General features: G+C 41.7%; 1 protein-coding gene across 4 annotated transcripts in view; it reads left to right on the plus strand.

The window, feature by feature from the left end:
* Positions 1 to 26,641, plus strand: part of Nhsl2 (NHS like 2) — a 290,609-nt gene that overhangs the window by 198,691 nt on the left and 65,277 nt on the right. Inside the window, exon 1 of one of the 4 annotated variants that reach the window (XM_046420225.2) lies at positions 3,370 to 4,502. The exons of the other annotated variants lie outside the window; for them this stretch is intronic. Coding sequence (XP_046276181.1) covers positions 4,460 to 4,502 — 43 coding nt within the window. The 5' untranslated portion in view covers positions 3,370 to 4,459. Of the gene's footprint in view, positions 1 to 3,369; positions 4,503 to 26,641 lie in introns of those variants that run through there. 4 annotated transcript variants of the gene reach the window in all.

A 26,641-nucleotide genomic window follows, 5' to 3' on the forward strand; every position in this document is an offset into this window, starting at 1 on the left:
GTTCGAGCCTCAGCACCACATACAAACAAAGATGTTGTGTCTGCCAAAAACTAAAAAATAAATATTAAAATTCTCTCTCTCAAAAAAAAAATTAAAAAAAAAGAACATGGTGAAGACTTCCACTGCTGCTCTGGTTCTCAGTGACTTGGACCACTTATAAGTCATGTGTTTCTTTAGAGAACTGGCCTAAGAAACTCTTAAAGCTTCCATTGCCTCTTTGGTCAGCATAGGATGATTGTGAGGATGAAAATGCTGCATGTGAAGCATCTGCTATGTAGTAAGCAAGGGGCACTTGTCTTGTGAGCTGCCATGTTATGCCTTAAGACTATCAGAATAGAAGTGTCTCTAGGGATCACTTGATCTCAACAGGAGTTGAGGAGGATGTGGAGGGACCCTTGGAGGAGCACAGTGTGTTTATATGACCATGACTATCATTATTTTTGTGTCAGCATTGAAAAGTCTTCAATGGAAAAAGCAGACTTTTTGTCTCTATCATGTTGGAACCTAGGTATTTGATTTATTTTATGTGGGGCTGGGGAACCCAGATATTTTAATAAAGGTGAGGCATATGCTTAGAAATCATGAACCTCATTTTATAGCCACACAGAGAAGATGTGATATTCCCAAGGTCACCCAGCTACAGAGATTAATGTGGGCAACATTTTAGTTGCTGTCCTACAACTACTGCCACCAATGACCCAGAGTTGTCCTTGTAACTTTTGGGATTTTCTCATTACTGTGGTAGAAACCCCCTGGACCACATGGCCATGACTGTGACCATTACCAACCTGGGAGAAACGGACAGGGTTCTGACATTGCAAAGAGGCCAAGATATGCTTGAAATGACAAAAAAAATATATCCCTAGTAGGAAGTCCTACACAATAACGGGTGAGTTCCTCATCACCTGTAGGTAGTACCTCCAAATAATCTGAGCTTGTATGACCTCCTAAATGCCATCTGCAGCCCTGAGGAGTAAATGAGCTTAGATGAAACCTTCATTTCTCTCAACAACAGATTTTCTATTCCAAAAATCAGTCTCCTGTCAAGTTCTCCCAGAACACAGATGGAGGGAGGTGTATGGAGTCCCAGGAGCAGGATGAGACTCCCACTTGCCCCTTGCCATTTGGTTGAAGTGTTTTTTGAGTTCTGTTTCTGGCATTGGGGAGGGTGGGCCAGAGCTGCCTCTTTAAATTCCTTCTGTGGCCAGGACAGAGGGGTTGGGTGGTGCTATTCAGGCCTTTTAAGCTTATCTCAAAGATGTGCTGTGACCCTCTTGCCATATAAGAGATAAAAGGCACGTGCCATCCCTAGCACAGTGCTCCTTTGAAATATTCCTACCCACCTGCTATGTAAAGCACCTGCTATGGACAAGCAAGGATTGCATGTGAGCTACCTTCATTATCACTGAAGACTCTTAGAGCATTTGGGACTTAGCTCCTGCTTCCAGGACCTGGCTTTGGGATTTTCTGGCTTCCTAGCCTCACTCTTCACACTTCTGCCCCTGGCCCATGGCAGAACACTGCTGCTGCTTCTATTCGTTCCCCTACCAGACTCGATAAATCTACCCCTGCATCATGATTATCTTCCTGGATATCTGCCCCAAACTTTAATTCTGTCACCAGTCCCCTCCTCTTCCCTGGGTGGTCCATGGCCTAGCTTGGGGAACAGGTGCTGTCTACTTAGGACAAGGAGCAAAGTTGAAAAGGTTAAGATCTCTTTTGTGGACAACCACAGAGCTAAAGGTCACACTGCTGGGTCTAAGGATCATTCCCACCATCATCTGGCCTCCAACCCCCCCAATAATCAAGTCCATGAAACTTACACCAACTCTTTCTACACCTAGGGACAGTAGTTTACCCAGAGATCAGTAAAAAGAACCCCAGAACTTGAGTTTGAGTGATAAAAGACAAATATTGACTGAGAATCTAATTTGTAGAGTCTTCAAGTCTCAAATAATGTGACTCTGGCTATAAACAATGACAGTTCCCATTACAGTAATAGCAGCCAGCCCCAACCCAGGGGAATCTGGAGTGAGAAGTAACCTGGGAGAAGGATGACAAACTCAGGCCTAGATGAAGCAGACCAGAGGGCAGAGCCAGTGGGAGACCCAAGCTAAGGATAAGGCCAGCAACATTTTATAATGGAGGCCCTCCTGAGCCCTAGGTGGAGGCCCAAGATATTGGTCAGAGAGGCAATAGGAGGGACACTAGAAAATGCAGACATTTCGTAGGTATGAACTCATTCAGTCCATACAACAACTTTATGTTATATGTTATATGTACTTTTATTGTCTCCTAAAAGGGATATATAGATTAGAAACTGTAGATTATATAACTGCTGTATAGCTCATGAAGGCTAAGTAGCTTGCCCAAGGGTACACAAGCAGTAAATGGTAAGGCTGGGATTTGAGCCCAGGCAGTAGGATTCCCAAGGCTGTTGTTTTAGCTTCCATGTTAATCTGACAATGGCAAGAGGTAAAACATTCAGGCTGTCTTTGCCCTCTGTACTATCTGGGCTTTATACTAGATTTCAGTCCCTCCCAAGAATTAGGAATTAGCATAATGATTCTCAACCAGGGGAGATTTAGAATAATATATATCAATGCCTGTGCCCCACCCTTCAGGAATTTTGGTTTCGCTGGTCTGAGATGAAGTCCAACATGCAAGGAGCACAGAGAATAGGGTGGAATAGCCGTTTTCACAGAAGTTCCTCAACTTGAAAAAATGCACCATCTCTCCCATCCTGACAAACATCTAACTCCCATCTGCAGCTCTGCCTCTCCCTCCAGCTATGGCTCTTTCCTCTCTAACCACAACCAGATTTCCTGAGAGGTGTCTCCAATCCCCTCCCATTTCCCTCCTTAACCTGCTGCAGAATGGCCCCTGTGAAGCCATCTTTGCCAAGGTCACACCCCCACCCCACCCCATCCCTATGTTGCTAAAGTCACTGCTCAGGATCCAGCCTACTACTAACATTCTTGAATGTGATAGGTGATGTTAACTATTTGTTGCCCCTAGAAACTCACCCTATCCTAACCTCAGAAACACAATACATTCTCCTTGCCAGGAGATTTCACCTCAGTCTTTTTCTGATGGATTTTATATTGTGTCTACAAATGCATTCTAAAGGTGAAAGATCCATATGCCCTAGCCCTGTCCTCAAATAATTGAAAGTCTTATTAATACAGGTGGTTTCCCCCAGGGGAACCCTCAGATTCCTTCCCTCCAGCTGCTTCCCTATCTATCTGTGCCCTGGCAGAGACAGAAAAGAGCAAAGCTCATGCTGAATCTCTTTCCATTCTGTTAGCAAGAACCAGCAATACCTCCCTTCTTATTAGAAGATGGTTACTGGAACACAGGCTCAGCCCCTTGACCATGCTCATTTCACCAGTATAGTCATTTAGTACTGAGTAACAAAGATTCTGGCATACATAACTTGTTTCTTGGGTCCTTGTCCATCTAAACATACAGAAACAAATTTGAACAAGATATATTTTCAGTGTTTTAAAGCCAGTGATTCTCTCATGCTTTGTGCCCTAACAAATAGACTTTGCTAGAATCTGCAATCCACTGACCAGGGTAGGGGTGAGAGAAGCAGTTGAGGAAGGTCAGCAGGTTGCTTCTCATGTACTGCAGAGCTAGGTTGGACTCCAAGACTCATTGTTTTCTAGCTGTTGGATCTTGCAAGGACCCTCCCATTCCTTTATGGGCTGCAGTTTTCTCCCCTGTTAAATGGGACCAGTTGTCTTGGCCCATGGCTAGCGTGATAGGAATGAGATGACCTCTACATGCTGTCAAAAGGCCCTCTCTGAGTGCTGGAGAAATGAAATTGAATTGCATCCAGCCATAGTTCACAGACTTGTCCCAGGCTAAGAGAGAAAGTGTATATGCAAGAGAGACTTGCAAAAAACAAGGCCTATCTCTGTGCACGTCTCTCCTCTGGGAAGGAAGGGGCCTGTGCCATGACAATAGACTAGGGGCGCTGACTCAGACGGCCAGTTCCTGTTCATTTCCCCTCCCTGCAGGACAGCAGCTGAGCAGGAGGTCAGCCCTCTGTGTGCTGCTCTGACTAGGGCCTTTGGCTGAGAACTTTATCTAGAAAAAGATAAGCCCAACTCACAGATAGCTCCCCTCGCTGGTCCCGCGGTAACCAGGGACACAGGAGCAGCGTGGCCGTGGGTGTAGAGTGGGGGGAATCTTACTTTTTTAATTAGGTCTTGCTGGGCTGCCCAGGGACAACTTCATCAGGCAGAGAAGCATGTGATTGATGGGATCAAACTGACCCGGCCGGGGTGCTGGGAAACAGACTTCAGGAAGAGTCCCTAGGCACCCCACTGAGGACCCCAGGGACAGGGTTTGGAACAGCATAGAGCCCTGTCTCCAGTGTGGACCGGCAACATACTTTTCTGTTGCATGAGGATTGACTGGAAGTGGATTCTTGGTTATCCACACTGCTAGGATGGAGAGAGCCGAATCTCTCACCCTCTTCTGGAGTCGGGGAGGTGAGTGTTTGTGGAAGAAGGGTTTCGTGCTCAGCAGAGGGAAGAAGGGAGGAATTGGAGTTCGAGGTAGAGGTGCTTTCTGCAGTCAGAGCTGTGGGGCAGCAGCCTGGGCTGTCTTGGGAGGGAGTGGGTCCCTTAGAATTAGAGATATAGTGTATAAAGAGGACAAGGAGGCCACTTGGCAAAGATGCTGTACAGGAGGTTCACAGCTGGGTGGCTGTGGAGGTAGAGAGGGTGGATATGTTCACATCCCAACACAAATATTCTGGGTCCCTAAAGGGATAATAAAAGTGACTGAGGAATTGTTTGTATATGCATGCATGTGACTATCTCTTACTTTCTATAAGTCAACAAGGATTCTGTGGCCTTGTCCCACAAATGGATCTTGGTTTGTCTTGGGGTTTTACCTATCTCCTGAACTCCTGCAAATATGCTAAATGTTTTTGCAATCCAGAGGCACAGGAGTAAGGAGTGGCCAGAATGGTGTGCCTATTCATGGTCATCTCTGCACACAGGTTACTTCCAAGGAACCAAGTGCTTTCTAGTCACAGTTCAAGCCAGACATTCTGGTACTAAGATAGAATGGAGTTCGGGGTCTTCTGCCATACCATGACCCCTCTCTGGATTCTTGTGAAGAGGATAAGCCAGGTTGGGGGAGATAATGACTCAGTTATGTTCCTGGAAATGTGCAGGAAGCTATTATGGTGGCAGAAATAGCCATCAGGACATATTATGAGTCCATGCAGTGTCTCTGGGTTTCTAGGTGGTCCTTTATGGCAAGAATATGTTCAAAAGGCAGCTAAAGCCATTAGAAAAGCTGAGTGATGAGATCAAAAACAAAGTCCTGTGATGAGCATATACTGCGTGGCATGGAGAAGAATCAGGGGAAAGAAGTATTTAGTCTTCAGGTCTTTGAGATGCTGTCACAAGGTGAAGTGAGTAGATGAAGTGAGTGGAGCTTCCCGTGGCAGAGCTGGGGCCTTTACACAAGGAAGAACTTTCTAACAGACTCTACAGGGATTCAATGGGTGGCCTTCAATAGAATGAAAGCTGTGGGTACCTTTGGGCACATTGTCTTTAGTAAAAAGAGCCCGTGAGAAGATAGGGGCATGTGTAAGCCAGCCTTTCTCTTCTGAAGGAGAGGGAGACAGAGAGAGGGAAGAAGAGGTAACCCTCACCTGGAATGAAGGCCCAGCCTCACCCTCCATTTCCTCCTTCTACCTTCACAGCTTCTCCTTTGGTTCAGAGATCCTAATCCCTCTCCCTTTCACTGGGCCCCCTGTTCCCACTCTCCAGCACATTCTCCACTATGCAACCAGAGTGAATCTTTAAAAAAACAGACCTGACTGCTCAAAACCCTTTACTGGCCTCCCATCACCCACTGTTAAAAGTCCCAATTTATTTCTCTTCTCTATTGCCTCCTTTCTACTCTAAAAACAGAGCAGAGATAAGATCGTTTCTCACTCTAATACAACTCTGACATTTCATAAATCTATGTCCCAGACAACTGGAAAGGGCTATATTTAACCTTCCGTCTTGTAGCTTTTAATGGAGGGACTTGCTGAAGGCACTGCCTTCTAATGCTACAGGAGACTAGAGTCTTGTCCTTATTGTCTGCCAGCCGAGCCCAGCCACACCTGAAGAGGCCAAACCTGACCTCTCCCTTCAATGTCGTGGTCAGGCTTCTTGGCCAGCCTTCTGTCTCTAGGTGAAGCACGTCACTGTTCCACACTCCAGAGCATGTCCTCTTAGCTTTCTTTTTTAAAATATTTTTTAGATGTAGATGGACACATGCCTTTATTTTTATTTATTTATTTTTATGTGGTGCTGAGGATCGAACTCAGTGCCTCACACATGCTAGGCAAGTGCTCTACAACTGAGCTACAGCCCCAACTCTTAGCTTTCTTATCTACAGATACTTGAAAGTCTTTCAAGTCTTCATTGACACCATAGCTGGGATTAGTGGGTAACTTGTGAGCACAAGGATAGGATGGACAGGGCCTGCAGGTATGACAGGGCCAGGGAGCAGAGAGAGAAGAAAATGTGTTAAGAGTCTGGTCATGCCACAGGAGGGGAAGAGGAAGTGATGCTGACTGAGGTGGCAGGCCCTGTATGAGAAGTATTGAATATATTGCCCTATGTGACCCTCACAACAATACTATGAGGTAGATACCAGCATTACTCATATTATATTCCAGTGGGAGGCTGGGGTTCAGAGCAATTAAGTGACTTATCCAAAGTCATTCTAGCTAGAAAGTGATAGAACTGAGATAGAACTCAGGCCTGTCATACTACAGAGTCTACTTGTTTGCCAAGGCCCAGGATGTCCCTGGCTAAATTGATACTGCCCTTTGGAACAATTATTATGTGCTAGCCTCCCTTCTTTCCTTGGGTTTCTTTTGTAAACAGGAGTGCTCCTGGCATGCTCTTAACATACTGCCCCTAACCTAGGGCCCTGGCCTACCTCAACCTTTGCTAAGGAGCCAGCCCAGTAGTTTGAACTTCTTGATGATGTTTCTGCTTTCAGAACCCATGGGCTTGTTTCTCCTGTATTCTGTTCTTTTCAGACTTGCAGATACAGCTACTAGTACCAGCACTAAAGCAATGAGCTATACTATCCTTTTTTCCATATTGGTCTCCCTAGACTGCTAACACTAATCCCTGCTTCTAATGGCCTGGGGCAAATTGTGTTCCAGCTGTAAAATGGCAAAATTGGAGATTCTCTAAGGGCCCTTCCAGTTCCTAAAGATAGGATTTTCAAGGTTCTGCATCTTTGCCCAGCCCTGTCCTTATTGGCTTCTCACCTACAGTGTTGGGGTGAGAGTCACAACAGGCACAGAGTCGGAAACCTTCATTGAGCCAAGCAATTCCTCCAGGGCCAGTGGGCAAAGCAAGTGACAGAATAGTGATAACAGCCATAAATGCAGGGCTCTTTATTATTTACCAACTTTTCACAGTAGGCAGTGGTAGGCAGAGGGACTCCAAGGTGATTTCAATGGTACATGCTACAGCTGTAAAGAACATTGAATTGTATAGTGAGAAAATGATTCTCTTTCCAGATTTCTGATTACATCAAGGAAAAATGCTCGGTATGGTGCTATTCTTCAACCTCTCTAATGCTTCCTTAATCTTCCCTAACCAAACCAGAACAGGTGTCAGGCTCAAAGATATGGACAATTGACAATATTACATAGAATTTAATTATTCTTTTATGTTTCCATTGTATTTCCTTTTACATTTATTTTCTTTCTTTTTTGGGAGGAGGGGTTACTAGGGATTGAACTCAGAGGCACTCAACCACTGAACCACATCACCAGCCCTATTTTGTATTTGTATCACTGAGTTGCTTAGTGCCTCGCTGTTGCTGAGGCAGGCTTTGTACTTGCACTCCTCCTGCCTCAGCCTCCCAACCCGCTGGGATTACAGGAATGCGCCACTGTACCCAGCTCCTTTTACATTTATTTTCTAGATGTGACAAGTGATAGTTCTTTTGCTGTTGTTGTTTGGGTAGTGCTGGGGATTGAACTGGGGGCCTTAGCCTTTGCATATATTCTATCACAGAGCTAAATTCCTAGTCCTTTGTTTTAGTTTTTGATTGCCAAGTAAAATTCCTTTTTTAAGAAAAAAAAACATTTTTAAAAATGTCTTTTGTTATAGTTGGACACAATACCTTTATTTTATTTATTTATTTTTATATGGTGCTGAGGATTGATCCCAGCACCTTGTATGTGCTAGGTGAGTGCTCTACTGCTGAGCCACAACCCCAGCCCAAATTTCTTTTAATATAAATGTATTTAATCAGAAAAAAAGAGATTCATTTAGAGAACAAGATTAAGTGAATAGTAAATAAAACCATTAGTGCCTAACCACGACAAAACTTGAAGTGGAACCAAAATGGCTGAAGTTTGGCCAACACTGGAATGTGCCATTCATTTCACAGATGCTTCCTAAGCACCAAGTTGCTCAGCATGGTATAGAAAGTCCTACATTGTCTGCCCCTACTACTGTCCCAGACTTTGTTGCCTCCTACTCTCACTAAAACCCAACACACTTTTTTGCTTTCCAGCATACTGTACTCTCTGTCTAGAAAGTTTCTTCCACATTCCTTGGCAGACCATCAAACCCCATCTCATCTTTCAGGACTTACTGGCTCCTCCTCTAGGAAGCCTTCCTTCAATGCTCAGGTGGAGCTCAGTTTAGCAATAGTTCCTTATATCTGTTGTAGCATGTCTCAAATTGCTGTAATTATTTGTTTATAGGCACATATCTTCTACACTTTTAGCTCCAGAACCATTTTGTAGGAAAAACTTAGAGAATAGGGTAGGGATAAAAGTGTAACTCTGAGTGAGACCCATGACAGGACTGGGCCATGAGGATAGTCTCAACTCCTGGGATCACTTGGAATAGTCTTCCTAAATGCCATGCCAGAGCCTTCTTAGGTCACAAACCCAGCTTGGGGACTGCCTTTGAATGATTCTTGCAGGTCACATATAAGAAGTTGATTAGGGTGACTTTGGCATCAACATCTTGAGTCTAATGGAAAGATGCAGTATTGGTTTCAGGGAGAAGTTGAGCTGAAGTGCCACTCTAATGACACAGTTTGGCCCAACTCCTTGAGTAACTTTGGAACTAGGTTGAGCTTTCCCATGAGGGGACCAGTTCTTAGATGTAGATTATATCCCAGGAGGAAGCACAACTTGGGCAAGGAAGCTCTGTCTGAGCAGGGGGCTAGACATTTCCCAAGGAGGGTTTTCAGCTAGCAGCATTCATTACTGGCTAAGGGAATAAGGCCTCCAATCCTGAAGAGGAACCTGGGTGACACATCACAGTGTTGCCCACAAGGATCTGGTCAGAGCCCTAGGAGCTTTAGTGCTAGGGAGATGATGAGAAGAGAACAACAGTTTGAGGAGGGCAGAGTGTGGCTATCAAGCGTATTGGTGGCTGGCAGGGCCTACTAAATGTAATAATGGCTGGGTATGATATTCCAGTCACTGTGCTTAGAGGATACAGTGGCAAACAATTCTCCAGGAACTTCTGGTATAACTGGGGCAATAGATATAGAGAAAGACTATTCTAGAACAATATAATAAGTGCTACACCTATGAAGTGTACCAAAGACCAGATTTCCTCAGTATTTTGTTCTTGCTTCTCCCTTGGAGGCTTTATCATCTGAGCCTTCCCACAACCCTCTAAGGTACAATTTATTGTCTCCAACCTACACACGTGAAAAGTAAGATCCAGAGATTTGCTTTAGACCTCACTGCAGGTCAGATTCCCCCAAGCTGGGATGACCCCCAGCAAGGTCTAACTTCATAGCCCGTGCTCTCTCCCCTATACCACCAGCCCCCCTCAAAGACACATGCAGTCCTTTGTAGTTTGCAAAACGCTTATTATATTATATATATTTCATCTTGACACAGCTCTGCAAGATAACAAAATAAGGGTGTCAAAAGAAAGAAGGTTTTTACCTTTATTTTCTTAACCTGCCTGGCATGCTTTCAGAAATAGATATATTCAGATCAGATTTGTATCAGTGACATTTTTATACTGGTTTTCTTTTTCCTACACATTCTTAACCACCTGTGAAATTCTGCCTTTGCACTCATCTGTTCTTCCATATTTTGTCTCAAAAGTGAGAAAATTGTGAACAAAATCTAGTTAGTTCCTTTGGAGCTGTGAGGGGGGAAATAGAGGTTTTTGTAATTTTTCAGCCTTACTCAAAAAGCAAAACATTCTTGGTTTGAAACATGAAAAATTTATGAAACCAAGAATATGTCTGATTTTATGTGTTATTACTACTCTAGGAGGTATATTTTGTTGTTGTTGTTGAGGGGGTAGAGGTATAGTCTGAAGAAAAGGCCACTTAGAGACAATTCACTCTCAGGCAGGGCAGCTGTTCCCAGTTCCTACTCCACCACCCATCAGCTATGTCCTCTCCCCCACCTTTGTGCCCACCGTCTTCCTCAAATCTAGGCCACATCCTTTTTACCCCTTCTTCATTTCCTACTTAAAAGATCCCTCAAGGCCTCCTTTACTGTTAAATGCCAATAAAGGTGCATTTTTAGGTGGAACAAAAAGAATTCTACTGTCTCTCCCAATAGGTTTCATTGTGGTCTGCCTGGTCTCAGATTTGGCCTAAAGCAAAGCATTTCTCTAGAGTTTTCATAGCAGAAGCTATCACACTGTAGAGATCTAACAGTTGTTCTGTGTTGTGTTCCAGAGGAGAAAAGTCTTCATACATTCTTAGCAAAAGCAAAGGTACACATGTTCTGTGACCACACCCGATCCTCACATGACTTCATTTCCCATCACTATCACAGGACCATAATTAAAATTCTCTTTCTATTTGGAACTACCAAAATGCCATGCTGGCTTTATCTATTCAGCAAGGGGACCTTAATTTCTACTGATTTCCTTTACTTCCTTATAGGGAGTATGAAATAAGTAATGGGGGCTAAAGTAGAGAGCAGTAGTCAACTTTAGGCTTTAGAGATTAGCAAAGTAATCACCCTTATCAAAATATAGTTTTCAGGTATTGAAAACATGACTCTCATTCAAATATACAGTGATCACTCTATGTATGTATGATATGTCAAAATATATTATAGTGTCATTGTATAACTAAAAAGAACAAATTTTAAAAAGAAATGCAATATATTATATATAATATATATGTATATAGTGATCAGATGTTAAAGAATTTTTAAACTCATTGATGAGGGAAACACTATTATAGTAAAGCTGGTTTTAAGAAAGATATGAGGGTCTAGGGATGTGGCTCAAGTGGTAGCGTGCTCGCCTGGCATGCGTGCAGCCCGAGTTCGATCCTCAGCACCATATACAAACAAAGATGTTGTGTCTGCCGAAAACTAAAAAATAAATATTAAAAAATTCTCTCTCTCTCTCTCTCTCTCTCTCTCTCTCTCTGTCTCTCTTTAAAAAAAGAAAGATATGAGAGTTAAACATGGAATTACCTCAAAAAGTTAAAAATAGAATAACCATAGAGCCCAGTAATTCCACTTCTAGGTATATACTCAAAAAAAGTGAAAACAGGGACTTGGAAAGATACCTATGCATGAATGTTCATAGCAGCATTGTTCACAATAGCCAAAAGGTGGAAACAACCCAGATACACTTTATCCATACAAAGGGATATTTTTCAGTCATAAAAAGAAATGAAGTTCCGACACATGCTACAATGTGGATGAGTCTTGAAAACCTTATGCTAACTAAAAGAAGGCAGACATGAAAGAACAAATTTTGTATGATTCCATTTACATGACTATCTAGAATATGCAAATTTATAGGGGCAGAAAGTAGATTAGAAATTACCAAGGGCTAGAAGAAGAGAGGATGGGAAATTACTGCTTAATGGGTATAGTTTCTATTTGGAGTAATGGAAAGTTTTGGATCTAAACAGTAATGATGGTTATACAACATTGTGGGTCTCATTAATGCCAGTGAATTTTATACTTAAAAGTGCTTAAAATGGGGGCTGAAGGTTTAGCTCAATGATAGAGGGCATGGCTAACATACTTGAGGCTTTGGGTTCAATCCCCAACACCCTCACCAAACATGCTTAACATGGTAAATTTTTGTTACATATATTTTACCTCAACAAAAATATTAAAAACAAAAAAAGATATGAGAGACTTCAAAAGAATTCTAAAATAAGATTTAAAAGTTGAATACAAAACTGGATTGTACTGTGGGGTAATAGAACTGTAACCTTTGGGGCTATCTTTCCCACTGAAAATAATTAATTTTAATCTCTATCAGACAAAAATCATTTGCAACTAATCAATCTTCTACAAGTGAACTTCTGACTTCAAAATCTGGGCCTTAATCAGTAATGACTGGTAAGTTCAGCATGGAAGAAGCTCTCATGTTTCTTCAAGTGTGCTCAGTGGTCTTTTGTGCCTTGTTGTCAAGCCTCAGATATTTTTCTTAACACCTTAAATAATACATGACAAAGAGCAACTCTTGTGGGTCTCCATGAAAGAGCCTTAACTTTAGCTTCAAGTCCTGACTCTTATGGGCATTAGCATCTTGATGATCTGAGACTGCTTTGCAGGGACACTTAGGTCCATATTGCACTTCATCACCAGACTGACCTTTCAAAGCACCATTTTCATTGTGTTCCTTCCACACACAAAAACAAAAATGACTCCTGATCTTGCCCCTACTTTCTAGACAAGCTCTCAGAAAGAAGCATCTGGAATCTAGCCTCGCTAGAGATTTGGAAAGGAGCTCTCAAGTGTCCTTCCTCTGGCTGTGCCTCCCCTGTTTCCACACCTTTGCTCAAGTGAGTGATAACGTCCCCCCTGTGAATGCCCCTAGCCCATCTCTTAGACTGACTGGCCTATGGCTACGGTTCCTAAATTTCAATCATCTATGTGCCACAGCCACAAATTTTGCTTATTAACTGTACTATATTATAACTTTAAAAAAATTCTTCTAAAATTTCTTGCCCCAGGCTGCTGAGTTGATATGCTAGTTAAAAAAAAATTATCTGTGTACTACCTCACATGACCTTCATTTCCTACTGATTGTGTTCTAATAGTTTGGTATATCTGGCCACCCAGGAAAATGGTGGCCTTTTTCTACCTGCAACATGCAGCCCTGACCTAAGCACTTGACAAGATCTCACTACAAACCCTTTGGTTGATTGACTGTCCTGTCTTCTTTAGCTTCCCATCAGAGTGCTAATGGCTTTCACTTTGCCCCTCTTGTGTGCACAGAAACATTGAAAACATAATTCCTGTCCTCCAGGAACTTATGTCTTGGCTGGGGAACAAAAGCAGGTGTTCTAGACAAGCCAGGCCTAGGTCCCTCTTGGCCACTTTCTTCTCACATCACCATTAACAAGAAGCTTCTCTACCCCTCATTTTCCTCATCAGTGAAATAACAATAATGCCTGCTTTGCTACATAGCAAAGGGATATTAGAATGATGCCATAGTTGTGCAAGTACTTTGTAAACAAGAAAGTCATATCCACATTTTAGCTAAATAATTCCCTGAAAGTTAAATAACAAAACAAGATTGTCAAATAAAGTATGCCACAAAGCAGTTTCAAATGAATCCTTATGATACTCCAGGCAAAAGGATTCCAGACAGCTAGGTCATGAGACATGAGTGCAAATTCAGCAATTTGGGTGAGGTATGGGGAGGACCTAGAAGCATGAAGGAAGCAAAATGAATAATGGGGAGACATTATTTAATTTGCCACCCATTGCTCAAGGCTGGTAAGGCAGCTAGTTGGGCTCTAACAGAGGAAAAGTATGAACAGGCAGTGGGAAAGAAGGCCATGTGAGCCCAACCTCTGGAAGCATCTAGTGCCAGACCTAGTTGGCCTTTCTATTGGAAGAAACTACTGAAGGATTTTTTTTAGTACTGGAAATTAAATCCAGAGCCTCACACATTATAGGCAAGCACCTGCCATATTTATTTTCTTTTGAGATAGGGTCTCACTAACTTTCTCAGGCCAGCCTAGAACTTGCTCTCATTTTGCTTCCCTAGTAGCTAAGATTACAGATGTGTGCCACTGTTACTGGCTCACTGCAAGCTCTTGAATAGAGAAATATGTGAAGAAACCATTTTTAAAAAATATTTTTTAGTTGACAATGACTATTTATTTATTTATTTATATGTGGTGCTAAGGATCAAAGCCAGGGCTTCACACATGCCAAGCAAGTGCTCTACCACTGAGCCACAACTCCAGCCCCGAAGAAACCAAATTTTAGAATGCAGATTCCTCCAAGACCAGAGCTGCCTTTTCTACTCATAATTTAATTATCAATTAAGTGTTTTATTACAAAATAAAATATAGTCACTCCTCAATATCCTCAGGGGATTGGTTTCAGGAACTTCCCCAGATACCAAAATTTGCATATGCCCAAAAATGGTGTAGTATTTGATATAACCTGCACAATCCTCCTAAGTACTTTGTCATCTCTAGATTACTTATAATAGCTAATGCAACATAAATGCTATGTAAATAGTTGTTATACAAAGTAATTCTCCCACTTAACCCTAATCCTCCATCCCTACTAAAAGTTCCCCTCTCAAGAGGCAACCACAGATACCCATTTCTTATGTGTCCTTCCACAAATGATCTCTGTATATGCAAGTGGGTGTGTGGGGGAAAGAAAGAGAGTAAACATAACTGGTAACAACTCTACATAACATTCAGTGTCTTGCTTTTTTCACCTAACACTATATCTTGGAGAACATTCTCACATATTTTAGCTATATAATTCTTCTAAATTGTTTCAGAGTATTCCATGACATGGCAGAACCACAATTTATCTAACCTGTCCTCTATTGAAGGGGTTTCGTTGCCAGTATTTTACTATTACACATAGTACTTCAATGTATATCTTTGTTCATATGTTTTTCTTTTTTTTGTGGTGCTGGGGATTGAACCCAGGGCCTTGTGCAGGCAAGTCAAGCACTCTACCAACTGAGCTATATCCCCAGCCCTATTCATGTGTTTTTCTATGTAGTATGTCTGTAGTGTAATCTCTAAAAGTGGAATTGGTGAGTATAAACAGGAATGTGCATTTGAATCATTTATAAATTTGTTTATTTATAATGTAATAGATAATGATTTATATACTTATGGGTGTTTTATATATGATAATTTGATAAGTGATTACATTGTATAATGATCAACTCAGGATATTTAGGATATCCATCAGCTCAAGTGTTTGTAGTTTTGTTTTGTTGTTTTTTTTTTTTTTTTTGCAATGACAACATTCGAAATACTCCCTTTTAGCTCTTTTGACTTTTCTTATACAATATTTTGTTTTATTTTGTACAATGCTCCTAGGTATCTAATCCAGGGACTTGCATATGCTAGGCAAGCACCCTACTACTTAGCTACAGCACCCCAGCCCATATGATACAATATTATTAACTATAATCATCCTTCTATGTAATAGCACACTAGACTTTATTCCTCTTATCTAGTTGTGTCTTTGTATTCCTTAACCAATCTCTCTCCATACCTCTTTCCTCTATCCTCCTCAGCCTCCAGAAAACACTGTTCTACTCTCTACTTCTATGAGCTCAGCCTTTTTAGATTCTACATCCAGGTTAAATCACACAGTATTTGTCTTTGTATGATTGGCTTATTTCACTTATAATCTCTAAGTTTGTTCATGTTACCACAAATGGCAGTAATTCCTTCTTTTGTAAAGTTGAATGATACTCCATTGTGTGTATATACCACGTTTTCTTTATCCATTCATCAGATGATGGACACTTCGTTGGCTTCACACCTTAGCCATTGTGAATAGTGCTATAATAAATATAGGCATCAGTGTACTGATTTTATATTATTTGGATATAAACCCAGTAGAGGGACTCCTGGATCATAAAATAGTTCTTTTCTTTTCTTTTTTTTTGGGGGGGTACTAGGGATTGAACTCGGGGGCCCTCAACCACTGAGCCACATCCCCAGCCCTATCTTGTGTTTTATTTAGAGACAAGGTCTCACTGAGTTGTTTAGTGCCTCACTTTTGCTGAGGCTGGCTTTGAACTCATGATCTTCTTGCCTCAGCCTTCCAAACCATTGGGATTACAAGCATGTGCTACTGTGCCCGGCCAGATAGTTCTGATTTTCATTTTTGTGAGGAACCTCTATACTGTCTTCCAAAATGGCTCTACTAATGAACATTCCCACCAATAATGTGCAAACATTTCCTTTCCTCCACATCTTCACCAGGATTTTGTTCAGTTTTTATTTTGAGACAGGGTCTTGCTAAATTACTGAAACTGGCCTCAAACTTGCCCTTCTCCTGCCTCAGTCCTCCCCAGTTACAGGAACTGCAGGCATGCACCACTATATCAGGCTTCATTGTGATTTTAATGTGCATCTCCCTGATGATTAATGATGTTGAACATTTTTTTTCATGTATGTGTTGGCTGTTTGTATGTCTTTTTGGAGGTGCCTATTCAGTATTTTTACCTTTTTTTCCTCTAGTGCTAAGGATGGAAACCAAGGCTTCTTGAATGCTAGGCAATTACTCTACCTATGTGCTATATCTCCAGTCCCCTTTTTCTTTTTTTGAGACAGAGTCTCACTAAGTTGCCCAGACTGGCCATGAATTTGTGATCATACTGCTTTAGCCTCCTGAGTAGCTAGGATTACAGGTGTGTACCACCAAGCCCAGCTTCTGTCCATTTTAAAATCAGGTAATTTTGTTTTTCAGGTGTTGAATTATTTTGAGTTCCTTGTATATCCTGGATATCAACCCCTTGTAAGATGTGTAGTTTGTGAATATTTTATCACATTCTGTAGGTTGTCTCTTTTCTCTGTTGATGATTTACTTTGCTGGGCAGAGGCTTTTTGTTTGATGGAAACCCATTTGTCATACATCTTTGACAGATAATGCCAAATTGCCCTCCAAAGAAATTTCTTAGTGACGTTCCAACCAGCCATGTAGGAAAGTGCCTGTTCCTCTATATCCCCTCTCTCCATCACAGTCTATAATAAACCTTTTAAATCTGTGCCTAGATAACAGGATGGGAACCCAAGGTGGTGGATGTACATACCAGGGCAGGTAGAGGTCATATGGTTGCTCTCCATGGGTCTGGCTGTGGATATAGCCCAGAAGCCTTGTGTCCTCAACACCTTAGGTAGCTGGTGGCACTCAGGAGTACCCACAATCAACAAACTCACATAGGTAAAGTCTTGACAGCCAGAAGAGCTTCTTTTGGTCTTGCCACCCTCTTCCAGCTTATGCAGAACTATTTCTGGACCTCTTTATGTGCACTGAAAGCCAGGACCAGGAAACTTAGGTGGCATTCTGTTGGCAGAGCAGAACCTCCAGCAAAACATATTTTTATCCATTGTCCCCACATTCACACACACACATACACACACACACTCACCAAGAAAACCAAATATAGATTCCAAGTCCCAGGTTCAGGACTGGGATTGCAGTTCAGTGGTAGAGCACCCACCTAGCAAGTTCAAGGCACTGGGTTCGATCCTTAGTACCACATATAAATAAATAAATAAATAAAATAAAGTTGTTGTGTCCATCTACAACTAATTTTTTTTTCAAAAAGAACCTAGGGGGCTGAGGTTATGGCTCAGTGGTAGAGTGCTTGCCTAGCATGTGTGAGGCATTGGGTTCAATTCTCAGTACTAAATATAAATAAATAAAATAAAGGTCCATCAACAACTAAAAAAATTTTTTTTTAAAAACCTAGATTCAGAAGTACAAGCTCATGTTTGTGAAGCACAGCTCTGTGTGGTCTGGGTCTCCAGGGGGCTGTGGTGGCCTCTTTCAGTTGCAAGAACAGGGTTATGCTACAGTTTCCTTGCATAGCAGGGTATGAATGTAAGGATTCATGCTGTCACCAGCAGCCACTTCTCTTCACAACTGATGCCTCAGTAGTGCTGAACAAGACAAGCACATCATTGATCACTTCTACCCTTCACCCCCTCTTTGTCACAGCCTCTCCTGTTGCTCTCCCACGATCTGGCTTTCCCTATTCCCTGTGGCTTCCTTGCATCTGGTCTCCCTTGCATCTCCTGGCTTCTGGGCCACCTCACGGCACATGTTCCTTTGTATGTGTCATATCCATGTTCCCTAAGAGAGGGACTCTCATTCAGTCAACTGGTCACTTTGTAATCTAGAACATCCTTATCAGCCTGTATTCTCAGTGCAGAGCACCTCATAGTCCACTGGGTACCCTCAAAAACAATTGAAAGATGGCTACCCTTGACTTAGATATAGGCTCTCTGGTCTGTTCATTTGTGACCTGAAAAATAATGTCTGAGGGCTGGTGTTGTGGCACAGTGGCAGAGTACTTGCCTTGTACATGTGAGGCACTGGGTTCAATCCTTAGCACCACATGAAAATAAATAAACAAAGATATTGGGTCCGTCTATAACTAAAAATATTTTTAAAAAAAAATAATGCCTGAGTTGGGTGCAGTGATGCAACCTGTAATCCCAGCTACTTGGGAGGTTGAGGCAAGAAGATCTCAAGTTCAAGGCTAGCCTTGGCAACTTGAAGACCCTGTCTCAAAACAATTTTTAAAAGGTCTAGAGATATAGGTCAATGGTAGTACCCCTGAGTTTAATCCCCAGAACTACAAAAAAAGCAAACACAAATAAAAGACTTGTGCACAGCACAGAGCATAGTGCCTGCCACAAAGCAGTCGCTCAATAAAATATTTACTGAATAAGTAAATAGTAATCCAGAATTAAGGAGTCAATTCTGTCCATTTTGTTCAGAAGGGAACTATGGGTGAGATAGGTACTTAGAACATTATAGGATTCCTCTATGATAAATTAGGCTGGCAGCCAAATTCAGCAAATTAGGTAACTGGGTTTCTGTTATTTTTCCATCTCCAAATTGAGGGGTGCAGTATTCAGAACACAGGCTTTGTCACCAGACAGATCTGAGTTCAAATTCTGACTATCACTAACTATTCAGCCTTGTCCAAGTTCCTTGACCTCTCCACTTTTGTTTTAGTTAACTTCTGCATTTCTGCGATCAAAATACCTGACAACACAAACTAAAAAGTTTTTTCTCAGCAAAAGAAACAATAAGAGAGGTAAATAGGGAGCCTACATCCTGGGAACAAATCTTTACTCCTCACACTTCAGATAGAGCCCTAATATCCAGAGTATACAAAGAACTCAAAAAATTAGACAATAAGATAACAAATAACCCAATCAACAAATGGGCCAAGGACCTGAACAGGCACTTCTCAGAGGAGGACAAACAATCAATCAACAAGTACATGAAAAAATGCTCACCATCTCTAGCAGTCAGAGAAATGCAAATCAAAACCACCCTAAGATACCATCTCACTCCAGTAAGATTGGCAGCCATTATGAAGTCAAACAACAACAAGTGCTGGCGAGGATGTGGGGAAAAGGGTACACTTGTACATTGCTGGTGGGACTGCAAATTGGTGCAGCCAATTTGGAAAGCAGTATGGAGATTTCTTGGAAAGCTGGGAATGGAGCCACCATTTGACCCAGCTATTCCCCTTCTTGGTCTATTCCCTAAAGACCTAAAAAGAGCATGCTACAGGGACACTGCTACATCGATGTTCATAGCAGCACAATTCACAATAGCAAGACTGTGGAACCAACCTAGATGCCCTTCAATAGACGAATGGATAAAAAAAATGTGTCATTTATACACAATGGAGTATTACTCTGCATTAAAAAATGACAAAATCGTGGCATTTGCAGGGAAATGGATGGCATTAGAGCAGATTATGCTAAGTGAAGCTAGCCAATCCCTAAAAAACAAATGCCAAATGTCTTCTTTGATATAAGGAGAGTAACTAAGAACAGAGTAGGGTCGAAGAGCATGAGAAGAAGATTAACATTAAACAGGGATGAGAGGTGGGAGGAAAAGGGAGAGAGAAGGGAAATTGCATGGAAATGGAAGGAGACCCTCAGGGTTATACAAAATTTCATACAAGAGGAAGTGAGGGGAAAATAATACAAGGGGGAGAAATGAATGACAGTAGAGGGGGTAGAGAGAGAATAGGGGAGGGGAGGGGAGGGGGGATAGTAGAGGATAGGAAAGGCAGCAGAATACAACAGACACTAGTATGGCAATATGTAAATCAATGGATGTGTAACTGATGTGATTCTGCAATTTGTATACGGGGTAAAAATGGGAGTTCATAACCCACTTGAATCAAAGTGTGAAATATGATATATCAAGAACTATGTAATGTTTTGAACAACCAACAATAAAAAAAAATTTTTAAAAATCCCTGACAACAACAACTTAGAGTAAGAAAAGTTATTTGGAGCTCACGGTTTTAGAGCTTTCAGTACATTGATGGCTGAATCCATTGCTCTGGACCCAAGGTGAGGCAGCACATCATGGCTGAAGGGTGTGGCAAGGAAAACCATTCACCTCCTGGTGGACAGGAAACAGAGAGTGGGGAGGGAAGGAACCTCAGGGAAGATGAACCCTTCCAGGGCATCATCTTCCTCAGGGACCACCTCCTCCAGCCATGCCCACCTGCATACAGTTCGCACCCAGTCATTCAAACTAGGATGGATTGAATAGTTATAGCTCTCACAATCCAATCACTTTGCCTCTGAACATTCCTGCATTAACCCAGGAGCTTTTGGGGGACACCTCACATCCAATCTACAATAATTTACCAATAAAGTGAAGTTTATAATATGTACTTTGTAGTGTTGTGAAAATCAGTCTAGACAAAGTGTCCACTGCAGCACTTAATGCATAAAACATCCAAAAGCTATTATCTTTTGTGATTTTTTTTTAACTAGGGATTGAACTCAGAGGGACTTTTTACCACTGAGCCACATCCTCATCCCTATTTATTTTTTTATTTTGAGACAGGGTCTCAGTAAGTTGCTGAAGCTGGCTTTGAACTTGTGATTCTCCTGCCTCAGCTCCCAAGCTGCTGGGATTACAGGCATCTGCTACCATGCCCAGATCTATTGTGATACTTAAAGTAATCTTTTACGTTAAACCTTTTGGTTTGTGTTCATTAAGGTCCCAGTAAATGGAATTAAGGAGTCAATTCTGTTCTATTGCTTGCATCTCTAGAGGTAAATTTGGATTTCTTGAGTCAATATACAGCCAAGCACCACAAACACTTCCACTTATTGATGTTCATGACTAAAGGGAAAAGCTTTTCCTTTCTGCTTGTTGTGTAGCTTTGAGACAAGCCAGACATCTCAACAATTTCCTAATGTTTCTCTCAAATAGTCACCAATTCTTTCTCCCTCTGATAGTTCTTTTTTAATATTTATTTTTTAGTTATAGGTGAACACAATATCTTTATTTTGTTTTTATGTGGTGCTGAGGATCCAACCCAGTACCTCACACATACTAGGTGAGTGCTCTACCACTGAGCTACAACCCCAGCCACCCCCCCTCCCTGATAGTTCTTTAACCTGAGTTTTATTCTATTCTCTGGACTATTTCCCCATTTTTCTATGAGTCATTTGCCAATAAAGGTGCCTTCCCCACATCTGTAGGGCTCTGCCCAGGTCCCCACTTGAGTGTATTGAGAGTATCTCCATCTAATACACAGGCAGTTATGAGTCACCTCCTGGGTACCAGATCCTATTCTGTAAGCAACATTATTTCTTCAGTCCAGTAGCAAAGGAGGTAGCTGAGAAAAGACCTGCTTTAACACTGCTTGCTCCCAAAGTCTATGGTATTCTATGGGGCAGGTGGTCCACAGGTTATTTGTCTGCCCCAATCACCATTGATCAACATTGGGGACGATACCAGTTTCACCCTATTATGAACAAGGGGCAATGAACATTAGCATACATTTATTTGTGTGTGCATATATGAATATTCCCCAGTATAGCTTTATGAAAGTGGAAGATACTGGGTTAAATAGTGTATGTAGAGTTACTTTCAGTAAGTCCCAGAATATTGCCCTCAATAAAAAAGGCTTAAAAGCTTACACTTCCAGGGCTGGGGATGTGGCTCAAGTGGTAGCGCGCTTGCCTGGCATGTGTGCGGCCCAGGTTTGATCCTCAGCACCACATACAAACAAAGATGTTGTGTCCGCCGAAAACTAAAAAAATAAATAAATATTAAAATTCTCTCTCTTTCTCTCTCTTTCTCTCAAAAAAAAAATATTTAAAAAAAAGCTTACACTTCCAGCCAGGCATGGTGACACAGGCCTGTAATCCCAGAAGCTCAGGAGGTTAAGGCGGGAGGATTGCAAGTTCATAGTCAGCCTCAGCAACTTAGCAAGGCCCTAAGCAACTTAGCAAGACCAGGTCTCTAAATAAAAAAATAAAAATGACTGGAGATATGACTCAGTGACTAAGCACCCCAGTTCAATCACCAAAAAAAAAAAAAGAAAGAAAGAAAAGGTCACACTTCCACCCTTACTTCAACTATTGCACGCCCACATGTATACCATAGAGAAACTAATGTGGTTGAACAATGGTGGCACATACCCATGAATATTGTTTTGTTTTTAGTGCTGGGGATTGAAACCATGGGAAATCTGCTACTGAACTTCATCTTCAGCTCTTTTTATTTTTGTTATTTTGAGACAGAGCCTTGCTAAATTGCTAAGGCTAGCCTCAAACTTGCAATCCTCTTGCCATAACTTCCAGAGTTGCTGGGATTACAGGAGTACGCCCCCATGCTCAGTTGAATATTGTTTTTAAAAGCCAAAAAAATGAGAAACATGAATGGATAAATAAAAAAGTTGTAGATTCAAACAATGGAACACTACCTAATATCAACATGTCTGAAACAGCTACCTATAGCAACATATTTCTCACAAACCTAATGTGGAGCAAAGAAAGCAAATTGCAGAAAGATATGTCCAGTTTAGCTGGGCACAGTGGTGCACACCTGTAATCCCAGCTGCTTGGAGGCTGAGGCAGTAAGATCATGAGTTCAAAGCCAGCCTTAGCAAAAGTGAGGCACTAAGCAACTCAGCGAGACCCTGTCTCTAAATAAAATACAAAATAGGGCTGGGGATGTGGCTCAGTGTGCTCCTGTGTTCAATCCCTGGTAATCGTCCCCCCCAAAAAAGATAGATTCAGTTTGATGCTTTGATGCAATTTACAGTTTAAGAACATGGAAACCAATACTATATACCTTTTTATTTATGAGCACATGCACAACACATTCTAAAACATTGAGGTGGTTCCAAGACACCCAATTCAGGGTGAGTGTAAAAGAAAATTTGCTATTTTCCCACACTACTTGTCCCCTTCCTCTGTGGGGTAGGAGAACGTGAATGGGGAGATACAGAAGCTTCAACTGAATCTGGAATATTTTCTTTTTTTAGTAAAAAAGTTCAGGGGCAAATATGGCAAAATGTTCCTGATACTTCTTTGTATGCTTACAATAGTCCATCATCTAAAAATAGAAAAGAAAAGCAGGGCAGAGATTGCTGCTGCTCCTTCTTTGTAGATGAGGAAACTGAGTTTCTGACAGGTTCACAGCTCCATGGGGGCCCACCCTTTTGCTCAGGAGCACCTGGTACATTCAAGAGATACATAACATCCATAGAAAGAGACTTTACACCCCAGTTCATTAAAAGCCTCTTCTCTCCCAGACTCTGGTATAGACACTTGGGTTGGATTGATTGGGTAAAATAATTCTTGGCTTCTAGGTCTGCAAAGATGACAACTGAATTTTTGCTGTGAAGCAACAATGTTGCAAAGCTCTTTCTGGAACCAGAATTTGGCCATGATGCTTACTGCAAGCAGTGTTGCCCGATTAGATGACACAATGGGAACATCAGGCCTTATCAGCACCACTTGGTCTGAAACAGAAACTAGGAAGGGTAGGAAGGGCTGTCTCTTAGTGCTTGGCCCTGTTGCCATGGCCCCTGTTGCCATGGTCCCCAAACACTTTTGCCTATGATTTCTCTCAACTGATTCTAGCATCCATCAGCAAGTAGGACCTAGAAGCTCTCTCAGGCAGACTGGGAAGAAGGCTGCTAACAGAAAAGATAGGAGTGAATAAGGGAAGTAATTAAACAAACACATAAAAAGAGTAGGTAGAAAGAATTTGGTGTGAGGCCCAGAAAACAGTTTGGTGATTTTTTTAGGAATCTTCTTAAGATGTGATTGAAGTGAGGTGGCTGGGTCAGAATTTGCTGAGAAGGCCTATTATGTAGCTGCCATCTGGTACAGGTAGGACAACTCTATGCCCTGGATTTTTCAGAAAAGTCCCAGTTTCAAGTATACTATTTTATTGGTCAGACCAAGAATCCTGATTTGCAAATCAGAAAATAAGGTCACTGTAGTTAGAGTAGCTCTCTAAGTCATCCAGGAAAGCCTGATTTAGAATCCACCCCCTCACTGGTTGGCAAGGAATTCCCACAGTGCCTGCCCCTAGGCCCCAAAGGCCTGAGTGAAATGGCCCTTTACACAGCCAAGAAATAACAAAGTACTTCTAGATTCATCATTCCTTTTGCACTTCTGTAGCTGATAGCAGAGTATAGTCACAAAGGCATGAGATTTTGACCTTCGCAGACCTGGATTTCAATATGCACAGGCAATACTCTGAGCCTCAATTTTCCCCATCTGTAAAATGAGAACAATAATACAATAATTACAGGGTTATTCTGATCAACAAGTGAGATATTCATTATCATTGAAGCACTATAAGAATGTGTGCTGTCAAAAATCGACTACTTCACTCAATAAATACCATGTCTACTATATGCTAGGCACAAGGGCAGGCTTGGGGACACAGAGATGAGCAAAACAGACAGGGTCACTGTTGGCATGGAGTGTTCACAGCCAAATAATCATCCCATGCCAGGTCCAAGCAGGAGAGGAATATAGCAGAACTACTTTTTTTAAAAAAATAAAACCTGACTATTCAGGCTCAGGGCTTAGCTCAGTAGTAAAGTGCTTGCCTAGCACTCATGAGGCCTCAGGTTCCATCCCCAGTACTGCAAAGCAAATAAACTTACTGGAAGCTGTATGGAGGAAAAAGGGCAGGAGAGGGGGCTGGGAAGCCACTTAGGAGGCTTCTGTCAACCATAGCAGCTTAGATTAGGGTGGTATTGCCAGTGGCAAAAAAAAGTTAGATTCTGGAAAGATTTTAGAAATAGAATCAATGGAACTTGGTAATGGTCTGGATTTTGGGAGTAAGAAAGAGGCAAGGAAGAATCTTAGCTAGCTGAGTCTAGGACTTGGGTCACTTGGAGCCACAAAGACAATTCAAAGTCTGCCAAAGGTCACTGAGTGGAGGGTTTCTATTTCTCCCTTCTCTCTTCTGTACAACAGTGTGAAGTCAGCACCACATCCAGAAATAAGTTGTTAGACTTGATTGGGTTTTTAAATTTTTTTTGTAGTTGTAGATAGACAGAATGCCTTTATTTTATTTGTTTTATTTTTGTGTGGTGCTGAGGATTAAACCCAGTGCCTCACGCATGCTAGGCAAGCGCTCTACTACTGAGCTACAGCCTTAGCCCTAGACTTGATTGTTTTGTTCTGTTTGTGGCACTGGGGATTGAACACAGGGTTGCTGTATCTCAGAGATACATCCCCAGAATATTTTATTTTATTTGCATCAAGGCCTTGCTAAGTTACCCAGCTGGTCTTAAACTTGAGATGTTCCTGCCTCAGCTTCCCAAGTAATTAGAATTACAGGTGTGCACCACTGCACCCAATTTATTTATTTATTTATTTTTAATTTTTTATTGTTGGTTGTTCAAAACATTACATAGTTCTTGATATATCATATTTCACACTTTGATTCAAGTGGGTTATGAGCTCCCATTTTTACCCCATATACATATTGCAGAATCACATCAGTTACACATCCATTAATTTACATATTGCCATACTAGTGTCTGTTGTGTTCTGCTGCCTTTCCTATCCTCTACTATCCCCCCTCCCCTCCCCTCCCCTCACCTCCCCTCTTCTCTCTCTACCCCCTCTACTGACATTCATTTGTCCCCCTTGTATTATTTTTCCCTTTCCCCTCACTTCCTCTTGTATGTACTTTTGTATAACTCTGAGGGTCTCCTTCCATTTCCATGCAATTTCCCTTCTCTCTCCCTTTCCCTCCCACCTCTCATCCCTGTTTAATGTTAATCTTCTTCTCATGCTCTTCGTCCCTACTCTGTTCTTAGTTACTCTCCTTATATCAAAGAAGACATTTGGCATTTGTTTTTTAGGGATTGGCTAGCTTCACTTAGCATAATCTGCTCTAATGCCATCCATTTCCCTGCAAATGCCACGATTTTGTCATTTTTTAATGCAGAGTAATACTCCATTGTGTATAAATGACACATTTTTTTTATCCATTCGTCTATTGAAGGGCATCTAGGTTGGTTCCACAGTCTTGCTATTGTGAATTGTGCTGCTATGAACATCGATGTAGCAGTGTCCCTGTAGCATGCTCTTTTTAGGTCTTTAGGGAATAGACCTAGAAGGGGAATAGCTGGGTCAAATGGTGGCTCCATTCCCAGCTTTCCAAGAAATCTCCATACTGCTTTCCAAATTGGCTGCACCAATTTGCAGTCCCACCAGCAATGTACAAGTGTACCCTTTTCCCCACATCCTCGCCAGCACTTGTTGTTGTTTGACTTCATAATGGCTGCCAATCTAACTGGAGTGAGATGGTATCTTAGGGTGGTTTTGATTTGCATTTCTCTGACTG

The sequence above is a fragment of the Marmota monax genome, unplaced genomic scaffold (assembly GCF_021218885.2).
Source record: "Marmota monax isolate L192 unplaced genomic scaffold, Marmota_monax_Labrador192_F-V1.1 WCK01_AAM20220418_F8-fsc00364, whole genome shotgun sequence".
Taxonomy (NCBI): domain Eukaryota; kingdom Metazoa; phylum Chordata; class Mammalia; order Rodentia; family Sciuridae; genus Marmota; species Marmota monax.